Source organism: Sabethes cyaneus, chromosome 2, assembly GCF_943734655.1.
Source record: "Sabethes cyaneus chromosome 2, idSabCyanKW18_F2, whole genome shotgun sequence".
Taxonomy (NCBI): Eukaryota; Metazoa; Arthropoda; class Insecta; order Diptera; family Culicidae; genus Sabethes; species Sabethes cyaneus.
Genome location: NC_071354.1, coordinates 122,684,951 through 122,705,016, shown reverse-complemented (window position 1 = coordinate 122,705,016; position 20,066 = coordinate 122,684,951). Strand labels below are relative to the sequence as shown.

The window sequence follows — 20,066 nt, the reverse complement described above, 5'->3', positions numbered from 1 at the left end:
TCACTTTTTCTCTTAATGGCACTCACAGATTCTTATAAACATACATCGGCCAGAAATGCAGTTTACATTAGTCTTTGATCTATAATGATCTGTTGATTCAATAATAAATAAATAAATAAAGATCTGATATAGTCCTACGTCACACTTTCGTACCACCCTTAGGGCTGTATACCTTGTACTTTTTAAAATATAGGCCAAGAGTGAAGAGACGACTGAATACGATGGCCACGACAAGACAATCCATCGACATTAATCTCGAGCTTAATACGGGCAACTCAAGTCCTCTTGGTCCGAGGAACGGCGTTCAATCGCCCAACATAGGTTAGTTCGGCCGGCTTATTTTGCTTGGTTAACTCGCGAGTCGGCCCGAGACCCAATTATGCCGGGTTTACACGAGAAGCGAGTCCTTGCGTACGAATACCTGCGTGCAGTCAATCGCTCGATGCCTATGGTTTACATTACTCGCTCGCTCGCAAGCGACAGATTGCAAAAGGAAGGAGCAAAATTCAAAAGGAAGATTGCAAACAATAGCAACGGTTATCTTTGGCTGCAAATTCTAATAAGTCGTTTAAAAAAAATCAAAGTTTAAACAACAACAATGATTTTTTTGATCAGTTTAGAGCCTTGATAAAGAATACAAATTATTCGAAACGTTGATGAAAGAAAAAATCAACGTTTTTCTGCTTTTTTAAGACTGCAAAGCCGAAACAAACTCCATTGAGTGAATTACCAGTCGATAAAAGATTGTAGTTTCTAGAAATCGCGTAAAATTTTTGTTTCGATACTCTCCGGTGGAGTCAATACGTTGTGAAGCTATGTCGTTAACGACTGACCCCATTGCGAATTCACGACGCGCCTTTAATGTTACAATATTTAGAAGCTTTCAGCGGTCCTCATAAGATGGAAGATGCAAAGCCGTCTAACTTAAATTACGGAGTGCATGCAAATAAAAATTGTTTACGTACTGATTCTATTCTGTTTATGGGTGCGCTGGAAAACGGAGACCATAAAATGCTACAATACTCAAGAATTGACCAAATTTAGTAAATTTAAAGTGTTTTTAACGTGTATGTGTTTCGAAAATCATAGCTAAAGCGCTTTATAAAGGAGAGCATCTTGCTTTACTAACAATTTTATTTAGCGATCTAGAATAACTTTTGAATCTCTAACTCGTTCACATTTTTTTAATATTCGGACTCCAAGGGAGATGTTGGCGTTCGTTGTACTGCGCTTCCTTTTAAATGTAATTAGGTTGCATTTGTTCGCATTTAGATGAAGTAAACTCTTCTTCACCAATTAATTATAAAAGATTTTTAACTGTTTACCATTGAAGAACTTAAAAACCAGCAACTCCAATAAAATAATTTGTCATGCACGTAATGACGTTGGCATTGTAAAAATATTCTCTATTTGGTTTAATTTAAATGTTGTTTTTGCAATTGTCATGGCATAAATTTAATGTTGTTGTATTACAAAATTACGTATTGTGCATACCTATACATACACAATCATATGTATTTATGAAAGTAAACAAACACACTATCTTATAAACTATCTTATACCTTTAAAAATGGATTTCTGTCTGTTTGTCTGTCGGGATGTTCCTTATAGAATCGAAAACTACTGAACCAATCGGCGTGAAAATTTGTATGTAGAGGTTTTTGGGACCAAGGAAGGTTCTTATGATGGTTAGATATCCCTCCCCCACCTAAGGGGGGGGGGGGGCTCCCATACAAATGAAACACAAATTTGGATGTTTTTGCAGGAAATTTTTTTTCTATGGTGAATTGAGACCCCTCCCTTCTTTAGGAGGGGAATTATGACCCCTCCCCCTTCAATAGTGGGGGGGCTCCTATACAAATGAAATACAAATATCCTCATAACTAGAGAACTAAACAAGCAAATGGAACCAAATTTAACATGTGAGGAGTTTTGGAAGCAGGAATTTTTTATGATGGTTTTAGACCCCTCACCTCTGTGGTAGGGGGATAAGGACTCATACAATGAAAACAGAAATTTTTGCGTACTTCAAAAACCAATCGAACTCAAGAAATATAATTGTACACAGCCCGGGGGTGTTGCCGGCGACCTGCTGTTGGAAGCGCCGGCCACTGCGGGGGGGGGGGGGCACCCCCCGTAGAGATCACCTCTATCTAGGTTTATTTATTTCCCTAGATCTACTGACCTCTATTACTTTCCTTCAGTTGGGTCACCCCTGCGAAATGGTACTTTCTACGAAAAGATTTTCCGTGAAATGGTACATCCCGCGTAAAGTTTGAATTGGTATTCTGCGAAACTATATTCCGTGTTATGGTCAACCGAGAATTGATGTTCCACAAAATGGTATTCGGCGAAATGGTTTGTAATGATGGCGAATGTTTAAATGCTCTCCGCTTTATTTTATCAGGCTAAGCAATGGGGGGAGTTGTATTCTATTTTACTGTGAGGAAAATTTGTATATTAAACCACCCTGAACTTGTAAAACTCGAGATTGTGACTAAGGTCATCCGAGATTCACGATTTATGTACAATGTAGTTTAATGTGTGGCAATACGAAATTTGTCGGTTCAGCTAGTTACAAATAAAAGGAAGATATTTTTTGATTGCTTTCAAATATTAAACATATTTATCAGTATATTACATACACGTGCATATATATATTGATGATAACTACCATAGTGTTATCAAAAAGTTGAATTATGTTACGAAGGCGTGTCAAATTCTATCTCAAATGGCAAATGAGATGGTATAACAAAAGTTGCTTTCACCAATAGGTGGATTAAATCGGGTTTTTTCTAGGGTTCTGGCTATATAATCCCCTTCTGTTCTGGTAAAAGAAAGTTTAAAAGTCGGTCAATTTGTCTTAATGATGCTCTAATATCATGTTATTTTTATTGTTTTATTTGCAGGGACTGACCTAGATTCTATAAGGGCGTTGTTCAGTGAAAAAGAAAAAGAATTAACGCTTGCTGTTGCAAAAGTGGAGGCTTTAACCAGACAATTGGAAGATCTGAAGCGTGGTCAGCGGGGAACGATAAATCTGTTCTCTGGAACACCAAGCCATTCTCTACAGAATAACTCAGCTACTACTATTGAGCTGGAAAAGTTGCGAAGAGAGCTTATGGTAAGAAAGCAAACATTTATATTTATTTATTTAACCTTTTTCAAAGCTTTTTTCATTAAAAGCCAAAGATTGAGTAAGCGAAATTATTTCTATTTAATGTGAGCGACGGGTTTCCCGGGTATCCATTTTCTTTTCTTTTTTAAAATAACCCGCGGTAACGGGGTGTACCAAAAAGCTCACACAGTGCGTCCTATGGTATCGGACATTTACAGGACTTCAGAATTGCACACTGACCGCCCGATTTAATTTGGACGCTACTGTCGATGAAAGGCGAATCGCAGCCGCCAAAAAATTCACATCATTCCAAAAAATCAAAAAATGCGAGCGTCACGAAAAAATGAAAGATTTTAAACGCTAATAGCCAGTAATAGCCAGCGTCAGTTATTAATGGATTTTCATGGTTTAGATACCGATTGACTTATAATAGATGTAGCAATTATGTGAATTCTATTATAAATCTTATTTTCAATCACTAATTAGTGAAAATTAACGAAAAGTTCAAGGTCAAATGTCCCCAAACCTTTTCTTTGTGATCGCTTTGTTTCACAGGCAGGGATGACAGTTAAATACACCATCTTTTAACTGTGATTTCGATTACTTTCCTTTTAGAAAAAAAATGTGACAGACTCTTCTAGTCCCAACAGGTCGAAGATTCTTTACGACGTTCAGATTAATACTTATTTGATATCTGTGCTTGGGAAGTATGCCAAGAAAAGTGACAAAGCAGTCTCGTTCTAATAAGATTTCTAGGACCGCCATAAACATAGTCCAATTTGATGTCCTGGAAGTGAACAGTTATAAAAAAGTGAGTCTGATTGGAAAATAGGTTTTAGGATACCGTCATCCGGGGCGAGATTGTGCCAAAAAAGCATATATTTTTGTTCTTTAGCTCAGTATACACACAATTTAGGAACTAAGTTGATTTCAAACCTGTCAATATATACTGAATTGTTCAATTAACAACTACCGTAGAGATGGTTTAGTTACAATTAAACCTAATTTTACTGGAAGTGCATGAACTTTGGCACATTCTCACCCCTTCTAGGGGGTGACATTGTGCCAAAAACATAAAGTTAGGCTAAAAACCTAAACTGTGAACATTAGCATGTTTATAAACAATACGCATAAATATCGGTATAAAGTAGTTCACATGGGGCCGTCCATGAACTAAGTGGACTATTAGGGGCAGGGGGTCGGCTAAAAACAACGAATCATACAAAAAGTATGAACGAAAATAACCCGGAGAGGTCTGAAATAACTAAAAATGAGTTCGGTGTCAAGGGTCAGCCTTTATATAGCCAGTAGCGTTTCTAGGGTTGACAAGGGGGAGATATATGAAGGGGTGTATCCTAAGGGGGCATACCTATTTGATCGCGGCCGCAGAACATGTGGCCAATCCCACCCCCTCCCCCTCCTTAAAACTGGCAGTTAATACACGGTATGATATATTCGTCTTATATTAGAGTGTTTATTCAAAGTACCGTCATCCGGGGATACTTGCAACACTTTTGAACTTTGGCTTAGTATAACTTTCGAAGTATATCGTTTAGGTCCAAGTGTAAGTAACCAAAACTTGTATAGTGGTCAGTACTTTTGATTTATGATTTTGAGAAAAAATATAAACTAAATAGGGGTGTTGCAAGTTACCCAGTAAACGGGGTTACTTGCAACACTTTTCTGATTTTGCCTTTTTTATAATTTCATATCTGATTTCAAATCGCGAATGGCTATTTTTAGATATTTTGTAGTAAAACAAGAGATACTGGAGGCGTTTTTTGTTTTCCAATTTTGTCTATCGCCTTTTTAAAGTTATTCGGTGAAAATGCAGCATGTCGGTGAACTCCAAATTGCCGTTTCAAGGCACGTGGAATTTTTCACAATTTTTATTTTTCTGGAGATGGTGGTAGACAAATTAACATCGTACAGATGCAAACTTACTTAGTACATACTGTCTATTACGATAATTTCTCTTTTTACAAGTGCTACAAGCCGCGCCATATTGGAAGTAACAACACGAATTCATCGTTCATTCTAAGTTCAAAATATAAACAAAGCTCAAAGTTGCTATTTGTTAGGTTCTATGATGCACTTATTGTGTACAGGAACCAAACAATCAAAAATAATTCCTTGTCAATGAACTGACGCAACTTTACACATCCATTTTTCCTACTCTGAAGGTGAAATTTCTTTCCAATCGTATAAAAACTAGCAAAACAATGATGTAATGGATTAAACTTAACGAAACAATAGGCAAACGTCCCTTCTTTAAAATGGCATTGGGTACAAATGGTTATGTTAAAAACAAATGCGTAACAGCTGTCAAAAGCGCGATGCGTCGAAGTGTTGCAAGTAACTCCGGTGTGCCAAGTATCCCCGAATGACGGTATCTGAAATTTCCAGAGAAAAAGTAAAAATTAGTTTAAACTATTTAGCAGACGTATTTTTGTTGTGAAATCCACAAATCGGATCGATCATTATGGCTTGGCATTTACAATCTCACCCCCGTGAAGCTCGAAAAGTACAAAGTTTCGAAAAATATTATTTTCGTAATCAAAACCTTTACCAACGCATAATAACCTTTCAATACATTGTAAATGATTAGTTTATATACCTTCAAGATAGCAAGTTTATGCGGGACATTTTTTATAAGCGTTACTTCCTAAAGTTAGGAAGGAAGTAACGGCTTAGGCTAAATAGTTTGCTAATATTATCTGTGTTCCATTCTAAGTTATGAATAAATATGTTATGTTCATCAAAATTTTGAATTTAGGTCACCAGTTTCTATAGATATACAAAATTTTCACAAATAAACATTTTTGGTTTTTGGCAGAATCTCACCCCCCCCTGGTACAATCTCACCCCGGATGGCAGTATGTTTAAATTGATACATAGAGTTGCGGTGATACATAGAGTTTGAAAATATTAGCAATTGACTACAGAAGTACGGATTGAAACTAATTATTCTGTGAAAAATTTAAATCATATTGTTAGGTGGATTTAAAAAGACAGTGTTTCGAAAAAGGACGAAATTTCACTTATTTAAGTTAAATGACACTAAAAACATTAATACTTTTCAAAGTAATACAAGAGTTCGATGTCTGAGACTGAAATATTCGAGCTTTGAGTTTGAATGTCGACCATAAAAGTGTTCGAAGTTCGAACCAAACCGAACAGCAGTTTTTTAGTGTTTTCAATGTAAATTAACATTTTATCTAGGATTGGGCGGTGGTAATCTGCAATATATGTAGGAAGAGACACAATATGTGTCGATAACCCAACCAAAAGGGTCGCTATCTTGATAAGTGGATTTTGCAGTCTCCTTTTGTCCAGCGCCTCTATGGTTCAAAGGTACAAGTACCAGCGAACCACATGCCCTGGCGGGTGTTGTGGGTTCGAATCCGGTTATAATCTCAGATTATAGCTTGGTTCGACTCATGCACCTTCCAGCATTGGACAAAAGGTAGGTGTCAAAATGACTACTTGCCAAGCGTAGCTACCAATATCCCCTCCCCTCCTTTCCTTTCCGCTCTTCCCCTTCTTCACCACAAATTTTCATTACTTTCCCCTACCTTCCCTTCATCACTTGTAGAACCATCGTTTCAAAAAATATTAATATATATGTATGACCGCATTTCAAGGTCAAGACTAAAAACTTGAGATTAGTCTGTTTCTAGGGTTAACAAGGGGTTGATATATGAAGGGGTGTATCCCAAGGGGGCATACCTATTTGATCATTTAACAAAAGTAACCATTACTTCGTTCGAGAACCCGCGGCCGCAGAACAAGTGGCCTATCCCACCCCCCTCCCGCCTCCTTAAAACTGGCAGTTTATACACGGTATTATATATTCGTCTAATATTAGAGTGTTTATTCAAAGTATCTGAAATTTCCTGAGAAAAAGTAAAAATTAGTTTAAATTATTTAGCAGACCAATGATGCTGTTTGCTCTAAAATGGATTATGCAATCTAATTTGTCAAAATATTGTGCTCAATAGTAAAGAATGTGAGTGTGCTGGTGTATACTGAAATCCACAAATTGGATCGATCATTATGGCTTGGCACAATCTCACCCTCGTGAAGATCGAAAAGTACAAAGTTTCGAAAAATATTATTTTCGTAATCAAAACCTTTACCAACCATAATAACCTTTTAATACATTGTAAATAATTAGTTTATATACCTTCAAGATAGCAAGTTGATGCGATTTCTTGTTTGGGTTCGTTTACGCGGGACATTTTTTACAAGCGTTACTTCCGCGTATTTTTGATCGCGAACTTTGAAACCCTGTTTAGGCTAAATAGTTTGCTAATATTATCTGTGTTCCATTCTAAGTTATGAATAAATATGTTATGTTCATCATCATTTTGAATTTAGGTCACCAGTTTCTATAGATATAAAAATTTTTCACAAATAAACGTTTTTGGTTTTTGACACAATCTCACCCCGGATGGCAGTAGTCAACTTAATTATAGATGTTCCTGAGAATATAAAAAATAATTATTGTTGGAGTAGAAAGGCTAAATAACACCGCTAGGTGGATTAATTCGGGTTTTTGTTGAGTTTATACAGAATTCTTTTGCATTTACAATTTATTTTTCTGTGTGTAGCATCGTTAGGATGAATATCTCTGGCTCCTTCAGAGGCATTATTACGCTGCGGTTGTTGTTCGTCCGGAATTATTAGTCGTGGTCTTTTGCGTGAAATAGTACTCGATTAGTTTGAAAATCGAGAATTTATTCCATGAGTCGAGCTTTCATAGATTGATGAAGATGAAGATTGAACTTCAATTATTGATTTGTGTTAACGTAAGAACTGGTATGAATCTTAAGCAGTTAAAACACTTTACTTTTCGTTCTTACAATAAGTAAAAATTACCTTTCAGCCGACCGGTTTCGGGTAAGTTGTTACCCATCTACTGGGTCGAGTCCAACTAATTATACTTATTATAAGAACGAAAAGTGAAGTGTCCTAACTGCTTAAGATTCACTGATGGGCTGTGATTTGTTTATGCTTCCTTTGAGGTTTGTTTTTATAAATATATGGCAGTCCACTTCTCTACGTTCTGCAATATAAGTAGGTAGTATGAATTGTAAAAGGAAAATCCATTTACGAGTTCGATCGATCTATCATTCTTCCTCTCTCATCATCATCATCATTCATGGTATTCGTGTTATCTGCACAGACCAGACTGTTATTATCATCAACCCTATCTCACAGCCTTAGACAAACTTGTGCTCTCACTGCCCATACAAATGAAAATGGAAACGAAATTATTACATAACAATAGAATTTATGGTGAAATTAGTCGTCATCGATTCTGCCAATTTCAAATCAGTTTTTTCGTTTGAAATAAAAATTCGGTTCATGAAAATATATTCGCTGTGTTCAGATTGGCAAGAAAAATGCAGTATTTATATTTTTATAAACAGAATCCCGCTATTGGGCCCAAAAACTGCTTCCAGAATTGAGCTCTTCGATGAAAAGTTAATGACTGCTAATTTCCCGTTAATGAAAATTATTCCTTATACTCCTGTTTGAGATTCTACTAGTACACTTAAAAATAACTTTTGAATATTTAAAGAATACTTGATTATTGTTTTGGATAAAAGAACATTTTTGATACCTTGTTTATATTACATATCTTGGCAATAATGGTCGGTGGTGGTGAATAATTAAATAGCAGTAATATATTCTTTGGTCTGTGTTCCAGTATCGTAACCAACTGTCCTTACAACAAGATGCAAGACTTAATCTGCAACGGGAAGCGTTGCAGAAACGCCAAGCAGAACTTCAATCCGTAGACCAACGTATTTTAGAATTACAAGGCAGGCTGCATAAGAAGCGTATATCGAATATTATAACACAGCATCAATCATTATCTTGTCAAACAACACTGATGGATAACATGTGCACAAATTATGTCAGGTAACATTATTGATAGCTTGTACAAACTCCTATTCTATTCCAATTTTGTATTCAAGATCAATATCATCGAACTTCTATCCACAACTAAGGATGCCAAGGAATAATATAGTCGCTGTCGAGCCATTTTGTCACATTCCACAGAAAACCGTTGCATCATGTAATAGTGGAAACAAGATTAATATATTGAATAATGCAACACAAACTGAAATGTGCCCTGTTTCTGCCAATATTTCCACTGATACTAATTTAGCAGCAGAAAGTGATGAAAGTAAACTGGCTGCCAAACAAAAAAGGGAAGAAACTTTAAAAAAAAACATACAACATGATTGTGACGAATCCTTGAATGCATTTACAAAAGCTTCAAAAGCTGCTCATCCTGTTTACAGTGAGAATGATGATAAGAGAGCTGTAGACCGTGAAATGAGTCACGGCGAAAATGCTGAGGGTAATGTACATTATAGTAATCATAATAATGATACAGACAATGGCAATTTAATTGCACGGCAAGCAGACACAAATGAATGCGACAATGATAAAGATATCATTCATACATCTGCCACAGTTCACAGTACACCGTTATCATTTATAAATAAATCTGTTGCTGTTCCAGTCACAGTAATTAATACAACATCGTCTGCTGAAAAACAAAACCCACCATCTAAACCAACAATCAAATCATGTTGGGATTTTTCACATAATCAATATCACAACATTCCATCTGGAAATCTAGTGGTTCCCCCGCGAAAACCTAATAATAAGATTCTCGATATGAGGGCAAACAATACATCAATTCTCAAAATCAATAAAGTTATGCCTCAATCGCAACCAACGCTGATGAATTCTTCACAAACTGCAGAGAAACTTAAGCCTGCCTTACCGCCTAAACCAAGCAGAAAGAGCGCTCCTAGCAGCCTTTCTAATGATATAGAATCTTGCACCAATGATGGCAATAATTCTGAACTAAATGATTTATTTATTAACAAATCAGTCAGCACAAACTGTCCAGATTATTTGCCGATAAAGGCCAAACCACTGACTATAAAAAAATCGCCTAACTATGAGCAACCAAAACTAAAGCATTCAAATCATAAAGTGGTCGGTGCAACTAATAACCGAACTGCTGATACACAACCGTCAGATGATATAAGGAGACCATTAATAAATGATTTTGAGAAGTATGATGACACTATCATGCAATTTGACGATAATAGTAACAAAACCAATGACGTTGAACCAACTAACAATGAAAACATTATCGAACTTAGCGATGACTTCTCTGAAAACTTTCAAGACAAATGCGTCGATGAAGTATCACGACGTAAACGAGGATTTTCATCGGTGCTGATCAATAACAGTAAAATTAAAATGGCACGGCGCGTCAGTTTTGATCCATTAGCGCTACTATTAGATGCCAGTTTAGAGGGCGAGCTAGAATTAGTACAGAAAACTGCTTTACAGGTAAGTACTATTACAAAAACCGATTTAATCCACGTAGTGGTGAAAGGAACCTTTGTTATACCATCTTATATGTCATTTGATATGGGCATTTCCAACTCAAATATTATTTTGGATTTGAATGAAGTTTTACTGATATGTTGGATACCACGCAAGGATTTATTTTCCAGTAAACATACTTTTTCGCCAAGAATAACTTTTTAAAAGAACGTATTTAGTAATGAGATTTTTTTAATTTTATGATTTAAAACTACTTATTTGATCGAAATGGTGTTAAAAAAAAGTTGTAGAAAAGCAGGTATATTTTCAGCACAAAAAATTACACTGAAAGAAAAAACTTCGCAAAATCATGATAAAAATTATAAAATGTTAATGTTCTCAAAAGATCCTCTGCTATTTGCCTTAATTTTTTTTTAAATATCTTAAATTATGCCCTAAAATCTGATGAAGAGCTATATATAGATACTCTTTCTGATATTTTTTGAAATTTATATTTCTTGTAAAACTGACCAAGTTAAATTCTATACGCACCACTTTAAACTAAATTCTTGAATTAACTGCTATTAGGTACAGTCGTTTTTAAATTAGGCCATTGCAAATTATTTTTAAAGTTTTTGTCCCCCCTTCAAAATTGGCTCTAAAAATCGGGGGGCAAAAAAAATTGTTAAGCTTGACTAAATTTTTTTTCTATTTTGATTAAACCAGAGGAGCGTTTGGTGGGAAAAATGTTAGACTGAATACTGGGCAAGTTTCGATCTGCGGCTAAAAATATATTGGGTTTAGTTTGTGGCAGTGGGACTCTAACCCACAATTTCTCGACGGTGACGGTTATTATTTGTAATATGACTGCCCTTTGCTTCTACACGAGAAGATAGACTGTTATCGACTGCATTGTGTAGAAGCTAACAGTCTGGTGCTCTACTTTAATCAAAATAGAGTTTACGTTTGACCTTTTTTGACATTTTTGACATTTTTTCTCAGTTTTCCAATGGTGGTCTTAAATAATTCGGTAAAAGTCGTGCTGAATGCAATCTACAATCTTTCTGAATTGAGTACTCCATTATTTTTTGTATTTACGCAGATGCAATTTTATCCTTAGCGCAAACAAACGTTCTATTTATATAACAAGGTTTAAAGGCCGCCTCTGTTTTAAATGGAACAAATAATGCGCTACTCTATTCAGCAAAATTGTAGATAACATTCAGCTCTACAAATGCTTCACAGAGCCGGCGTTACAACGCGCCTTGTGCAGATAAAGCAGCGAGGCTTTTTTATGCCAGAAGGGTACTATTGACAGCGGCAGTTTTAATGATAATCTTTTGGGGTGAGGTCCGATTGCTCTACACAGTTTATGGACTGCTAATACCCCTTGATGGAGTTGAGTTAGTTAGTTGTAATCCTGCATCCCAATTCGGTACGACATGGTTAATATAATCAACGACCTTTTGGGATTTGGGCTGCAAGAAGGAAACTTCCGAAGAAGGTATGCCTAGATAAAGCAAGATACACCGTTTACGCAACATAGCAAGTGCTACGTGAATACCCCTAGTATGTTTTCTTCACCTAGTGAATGATATAACGACTGTTTTTGTGGGGTTTATAACGGGTGACAAAAAACATTTTGTAATTTTTTCGAGGCCCCTATACTCAACAACAAACGAGCTCAGAGAGAAATGAGAGTATGTATGTGTTAGCTCTCTCTCTCTCTCTCTCTCTCTCTCTCTCTCTCTCTCTCTCTCTCTCTCTCTCTCTCTCTCTCAGACACTCTCTTTCTCCTCTTTTTGTCAATATTTTTTGTTTTGTGTATGCTTGCCCAGTTTTGCTTAAAATGGCTTCGAAACAAGAAGCATTTCGGGATTGCGTTCAAACTGTCACACAAATTTCGGCAAAAAGTATACGGTACAACATTTAAAAAACGAATATGTTGCGACTTCGGCTGTTTGCCATATCCTAAGATGCCCAACAACTATTCGCAAGCAAGGTAGTGGAAGACCAGCCAACTTATGGACGCAGAAGGACATCGTTCTCTTTCCCGTGCGTTCCACAACAAGCCGTGTGGTTTGGTTTTCATTTAAGATGTGACGAATGTTTGAAGAAAATTTTGTTCCCGTACCTACAAAAACATCATGCAGATGAATAATACGTGTTTTGGCCGGATAGAACATCATCACATTACGCCAAAAAAACTCAATCGTTCTTGAATACACATTCGATCCCCTTTGTACCTAAACACCACGACCCGAAAAATCTGTCTCAGTGCGCCCAATCGAAGATTTCTTCGGGATTTTGAATTCTTTGGTGTACAAAAATAACTGGAGAGCCACGAATTGCTATTGTTGATTGGTAGAATCAAGAGATGTATTCGCAATGTTGACATGATGGCCGTACAACGCTCCTGTTGCGACATCAAACAGAAGCTTCGCCGAATAGCCGATTACGGTCCGTTTTCAAATGTACACTAATTTTTTTTTCAACAATGGACAATGTATCTTTAATTTCAGTAAATCAGATCTTCTTCATGTATCTTTGTCTTTTTTTGACAACTTGAGAAAAAAATTCAAAGTTTTAGTTGTCACCCGTTATTAGATCCATCTTGTAAGCATTAGACATGTGCGCCGCCGCCGACACTTTTGCATACGCCGCCGCCGCCGATGATTTAGAACCGGCTAGAGTTACCAAGTCTGAAAATTACAAAAACCGGCCGGTTGGTCCTGCCTACGTTTTAACCTCTAATTCTTGAATGATCTGCAACTCGTTTACAGTCTTTTACAGAGAAAACAGATGTTATTCAATGTTACGGCTGTTATGGCTACCACTTATATACCGTATATACAACAACTAGCTGACCCGACAAACTACGTATTGCCAAAAATTAAACTGTGCTGTACATAAATCCTTGGGGCTACCATCCGCAGTGGACGGCGCTTCCGACGGCAGGTCGCTGACAACACTCGCGGCCTGTGGCCATCTCGCTCTGAATCATCTAGTGTAACTATAGGTAGTTTCTGGTGGTCTAATTATTGACTAATGTTTTATGGGCGAGGCTAAAATTTCTCGACTTCGATTAGTTTCTAAGTTACGCAAAAATTTCTGTTTCATTTGTATGAGAGTTCACCACAGGGGTGAGGGGTCTCAAACCATAATAAAATAAATTCATGCCTCTAAAATCCCCCACGTGCCAAATTTGGTTCCATTTGCTTGATTAGTTTTCGAATTATGAGGAAATTTGTATTGCATGTGTATGGGAGCCCCCCTCTTATAGGTGGGAGAGGTCATAGTTCCCTTCCTAAAGAGGGGAGGAGTTAGATTTGCTCGATTAGTTCTCTAGCTAAGCAGAAATTTGTGTTTCATTTGTATGGGAGCCCCCCCTTCTTAGTGGCGCAGGGGTCTCTTACCATCATAAGAACTTTCCCCGACTCCAAAAATTCATACATGCAAATTTTCACGCCGATCGGGTCAGTAGTTTTCGATTCTTCAAAGAACATACGGACAGACACACAGGAATTTGTGTTTCATTTGTATGGCAGCCCCCCTCTTAGAGGGGAAAGGGGTCTCTATCCATCATAAGAACCTTCCTCGGCTCGCAGTCTTATCCGCGTGTGTAAGCGTGGGCGTAAGGTGAACAAAAACGGTAAAAATGCAAAATATGTATCCATATATCCTAGTATGCCGCTTGCCCGCACAGATTGTTGGCTTCTCACGAGTTATTGGCTTTGTGAGTGGGCTGTGCAGAAAGACACTTTGTATCTATGCGCTCGCTAGTAAGTAGGTAGTAGGATGTATGCACGCAGCATCGACGGTTGTGTATCGTGCGCTTGCGTCGTTGCGTAAACGTTGGATGCTGCTTATATTCGCTCGCATGAGACTGCGCATACTTTACTTCTCGCTCGATTTGCAACATTGCCGATTTCACCCGCAAAGTTTTAGGCGTCGTCTATTATACGCAATGCATGTAATATCCCTTAATTTAAAAAAAAAACTAGGCAGAAAGCTGAAATTTAAATTCGTTCTATAGCAAACGGACGTTCATATGTATGGCATAGAATCGAAAGATGGGGTGCGTATCCAAACCTTCCCTACCTTTTACGTACCCGTGCCTACCAAATTACGTATTCACAAACATACAAATAAAAAATAATTCATAGATTAAAGTGTCGTTAAAAATCATTCACAAAATAAGCATCATTAAGATTTGTTTTACTTGTCAACTTTATTTACTTATTTATTGATCTCCAAAAACTTAAGACTTCTGTCTTTTATGTTCAAGTGCCGAGGGTAAGACAAGTGATACGTATGAAAAATTAACAATAAGAAAATTTATACATGTAGAAACGTGAAACATTGATTTGAAAAAAACCTTAATTTGAGAAAACTCAAAAGAAATACTCGAAACATAATCCTCTGAATCCTACTGCTGAATTGTTTAACTGTATGCTAGATGGTAACTCATTCCATGTGCTGATACCTTTTACAAATAACGAGCTACCATAGTGGGAAGTTCTGTCCCGAGAAATTAAAAACTTTCAATCGGACTTCTCATAGGCGTCAATTTTTCAAATAAATACTTTGGCGTTACATTAGTTATTATCTTATGCAAAAGAAACTTCAGTTCGGTTTTTAAAAAGATTTTGTTTAAACTAATACGCAATGCGGTATTTGAACGGTGTGAAACACTCGCACGCCGATGCACGCCGCCGCCGCCGATAGTAATGAACGGCGTCACGCCGGCGACGCCGCCGCCGCCGAATAAAGTAATCTGACCGGCGCACACCTCTAGTAAGCATCATAACATCATTTAATTTAATTTAATTTATTAATCTTCGACATAAAGAACATCGCACAGACATAAAACTTATATAACTAATTAAATATTACAGATTCTTAGCCTAAATACATTTTTTGACAATCCAAAATCGAACAAGTAATAAATATCATTAAAACGACTACAGCAAACTTCCAGCGGGTTATTCATTCCATAATTAGTCCGATGATGCAATTGTCGAAAAAACTCACTTTGGCGCATCACTCGGGAAGGCACATTGAAGCGTAGTTTGCTCAGTATATCCGCACAGTCGATGTTGCCTGCTAGGATGTCGAAGATTAACATTCGTTGTAGGAATACTCGCCTACTTGACAACGTTTGTAGGCCGATTGGCATGCAGCGACTTTCATACGGTGGTAGGTTTATCCTATCCCTCCAGCCAACATTCCGAAGAGCGTATCGAATAAATTGCCTTTGCACACGTTCGATTCGGTTGATGTGGACTACATGGTACGGTGCCCACACTTGCACTCCGTACTCTAGAACACTGCGCACGAGCGAGCAATACAGGGTCTTCAAACTGTAGATATCAGCAAAAAACTGTATTTCTTTTCTGGAACCCCAACATTGCGTATGCCTTAGCCGTGACAGCGGAAATGTGTTCTACGCACCTTAGTTTGCTGTCAATCAGAATTCCCAAATCCTTCACAGTCGTCTTACGTTCCAAGCTAGTTGCTGCCATGAGGTAGTCAAACACAATTGGTGCACGTAACCTGGTGAATGATATTATACAGCATTTGTTCACGTTTGCTTTCATTCCGTTCCGACTGCACCAATCCATGAGCGTGTTGATATCCGATTGAAGTGCGCAACAATCTGTCAGCGTCGTAATTACTCGGTAGAACTTGAGGTCGTCAGCGTATAACAATTTTGGCGACTTTAATTTCCAACATAAATCGTTAATAAATAAAACAAATAGCAATGGCCCCAGGACGCTGCCCTGAGGTACACTGTACTGAATTTGGAATGGGGTAGAGCAGACACCGCAAACCTTCACTGTTGAGCTCCGATCCGTAAGATAAGACAGGATCCATTGTGTTATCCATTCGGGTAACCCTATTCTTTTGAACTTCTCTACCGCCAGAATATGTGGAACCTTGTCAAAAGCTTTGGCGAAATCGACATACACTGCGTCGATCTGTTGTCGTTTTTCCATTTTGTCCACAAGAGTCGAAACGTAACTTAGCAAGTTTGTTGTGGTCGAGCGTTTTTTCATAAAACCATGTTGATCCGTAGCAATTATGGATTTAACAGATTGGTACAGTTCATCGTGCACCATACTTTCAATCACTTTAGGTAAACAGCTAAGAATGGAAATCCCACGATAGTTCTCCACCTCGTTAAGAGAACCAGATTTGTGAATCGGTGTGATTGAGGCAGATTTCCAAATGGTTGGAAATCTGCCTCAATCGAACGGTTAAATATGATACTGACAGGGTACCCTAGAGCACCAGCACAAATCTTTACGAAGAACGGTGGCAGCTCATCAGGACCGGGTCCTTTTGATCCATCGATGGATTGCAGCTTAAGCAGGACATCGTGGGGCGAAAAATTCATTCGAAGCCTATTTACATCATACTGCGGAATACTGTCCCGGTACGCTTCAGACAAAGGTGGTGAGTTATTACTTGACACACTTTGAAAGAAAGACGAGTACATATTCACGGACTCCTGTAGCGTGGCCGCATCGATTCCCTGGTAACGCATGTTTTCCGGTATCCCTTTTGTAGATTGACGGTCTTTAACGTAGCTCAAGAACGATTTTGGGTCAGCTTTTACATTTCCTTCTATGCGACGAATGTAATCGCGAAAGCTTGAAGCGTTCAAAGAGTTGAATTGAGCCTCAATTTCACGCATTTCAATTTTTCGCGACTCACTCCGACACTTGAAGTAACGCTTTCTGGCTTTCCGAAGACGATTTCGAAGATTCCGAAGGTTAGCATTCCACCACGGCAGATTTTTGCGAAATTCACGTTTCCTTTTTCTTGACGGTACATTTGTTCGAAAGATATGAAAGAGCTCTTCGTAGAAACGGACAACTACTTCATCAATGGATCCAATAGCTAATAATTGATCCCAGTTCACTTGTTGAATTAACTCCTTCAGCCGTGCCATATCACATCGATGGAAATCAAAACTTACAATTTCTTCTTCTTTGTGATTACGCTCAACATTTAATTGTAACACAATTGGCATGTGATGACGGTCAATTTTCAGCAGTGGTATCGGTGGTTCAAAAATATCTGCACAGGCTGCACTACTTGTAAAAACCAAATCAAGCAACCTGCCATTGTCATTTACAAAGTAATTCTGCTGTTGCAGACCCGTAATTAACATAGATTCAAGTAGTGCTAACTCAGGCTCGGTAGATGCATTTATCGGTAAAAAACAATTCATATCCTCGTCAAAATCCCATCTTATGTGTGGTAGATTGTAATCACCCAGCACAATCATTTTATCGCGATCCCTGGCAAGCAAAGATAGTTGCTGAACGCAAGCCGAATGCATCTCATAAAGCACGGGATCAGAATTAGGCGGCAGATAGATGACACTAATAAAAACATTACAATCATTCATCTCAATGCGGACAGCTGTTTGCTCTAACACATTAGCATCCGAGTAGATAACAGACGTGCTTTTTAAATTGGTTTTTACTCTGATCAGTACACCACCACCACGTTGGTATTAGCTGGTAGCAGAGTTTCGATCGCATCGATAGAGTGTGTAGCTATTTGTTAGCTCCGAGTCAAGTATATCATTCTTCAGCCAAGTTTCGGTAAACACTATGATATCATAATCGGTCAGTGTACGTAGTGCGGGTGGATCAATTGAGTGGTTATCAGCTGCTATCGTTTCGCTCGTTTGAATTTGCTCTGCCGTGTGTTCGTCTATCAGCGCGTCGTTATTGCATGGAATCCTCGTCCGGGACGGTGTGAGTGCGAAAATTATTTTGTGTTAAAAGTCCAGTGTCAAATTCACGAAAAACAATTCCCTTCTGCCACGACGAGCTTTGAAGGGCCAATTCCTTCAGGTGGAAACCAATGCCGACTTTAAACGAGACAAAAGTGAGTTCGGAAAGATTTTTACCTTTTGGAACGAGCTTCGTAACGTCTACAGTCTCATCGGTGTTAAGATTCATCTTCACAAGGGCCGCAATTTCTTTAACTGGTGCTTCAGGAGTGAAACCGGACAAATAAAGATGAAATTTTTTCTCTCGTTGGGAAACAGCTAGTGGAATAGTTATATCCGCAGTAATTTCCTTCGTTCCTTCGAATTTGTTTACAACTGGAATGGCATTGTTAGGGCTTTCATCTTCCTCATGCATACGACGGCGTTTTCGTGTAGCCTGTGCAGTGAACAGCTGATTATCTGGTAATGATGATTGCGTATCTGATGTGAAGTTGTGTTGTAATATGGCGCTTATTTTGGCTGTGTTTTGCTCAATTTCACTCCGAAGCTCACGCAATATTTTGTTATGCTCTTTATTAACAAGCTGCAGTATATCCTTAGTCGATGACATTGTTTGGCGAAAATTAACAAGCTTCATTAGCTTAGAGCAAGCACTGCACATCCAGAAAATGTGAGATGATTTATTAATCTGGTCACGGGTGGCAGGAGTTAGATGGACGCAATTCAGATGAAACGATGAGTTGCAAAAGCCGTTGCAGGTGATTGTATTGGTATCAGCACTCAGTAGTTCGTTGGCACAAGAGCAGCAAATTTTGTTTGCCTCCATTATATATAAGCGATCACAAAATTATTTAACCGAAAACACAGATTATATCACAAATTATAGCTCAAGCGAATGTACTCCAGAATATTCCGGTGCAGCAATTGATGATGTACTCGATGAGACCAGTTAAATTAATTAAAAAACGATATAACATAGAAAAAAAGGCAAGAATTAGTACGACAAAACAAAAGGACAACTGATTTGTTTACCTTACGATTCGAAAATTCAATTCAAAATACGATTCGAAAATCATAACAAGTGAATTGTGAGTGAATAGCAGTGAGTGCCGCTTAGATAAGTTCCTCGTATAAAATTTGTAATTACTATGATATTTTTGTCAATTTTTATTCGCGGTCGCTATTATCTAATACGCAAAGATCAGATTCATCAAAATCAACTGAAGTTCATGCAATAATTCAAGCCGTTATTCGCTTTTTTCCTACTTATTTTTGTCAAGCAACGGCAAAGCAAATGCCGAGCATTTGTTTTTCCGGTGCATATGTGTTACCCGGTAAGGAGGAAATAACCTGTAAAGGATTTTGCAAATCTACATTTAATTTGAACTGTGTCGAGCTTACAAATGAAATAACAGAGTTGATCCGCAGCCGCGAACAATTTTTTTGGATGTGAGCGGCATGCACCAAAATGATGGAAAACGCCATATCGCTTCCACAAACGAAGCTATGTTTCATCTCGAGGTGCTACAAAATAAAGTCACAGACAAACAGACATAACACTCGTTTTCCAGTCTTCGAACCGAATAAACCGTCATTTCAAATTTCAGCTTAGTTGGGAATGTCTCCGTTTTGGTCAAAGTGGCGCTTTTTGACGAAAGAAGGGGAATTCCCCATAAAAAATTCTTGCTACTTCGAGAGATACTCCTGTTGCTATCTGATATTTGGGAATGTCGATCATAGATGGTGCTAGTGTTCAGGCTAAATGTGAGGTACGATAATTTTTGTTGATTTTTCTTCCAAGAGTTATGTCTGTTTGTCTGTGATAAAGTG

The 20,066-nt window shown here is 37.9% G+C and overlaps 1 protein-coding gene across 1 annotated transcript in view; it reads left to right on the top strand.

Moving 5' to 3' along the window:
* LOC128736918 (apoptosis-stimulating of p53 protein 2) overlaps positions 1 to 20,066 on the top strand; it is a 290,684-nt gene that overhangs the window by 76,575 nt on the left and 194,043 nt on the right. Inside the window, exons 3-5 of the mRNA XM_053831429.1 lie at positions 2,910 to 3,124; positions 8,835 to 9,049; positions 9,106 to 10,507. Of these exons, the coding sequence (XP_053687404.1) occupies positions 2,910 to 3,124; positions 8,835 to 9,049; positions 9,106 to 10,507 (1,832 nt within the window). The remainder of the gene's footprint in view (positions 1 to 2,909; positions 3,125 to 8,834; positions 9,050 to 9,105; positions 10,508 to 20,066) is intronic.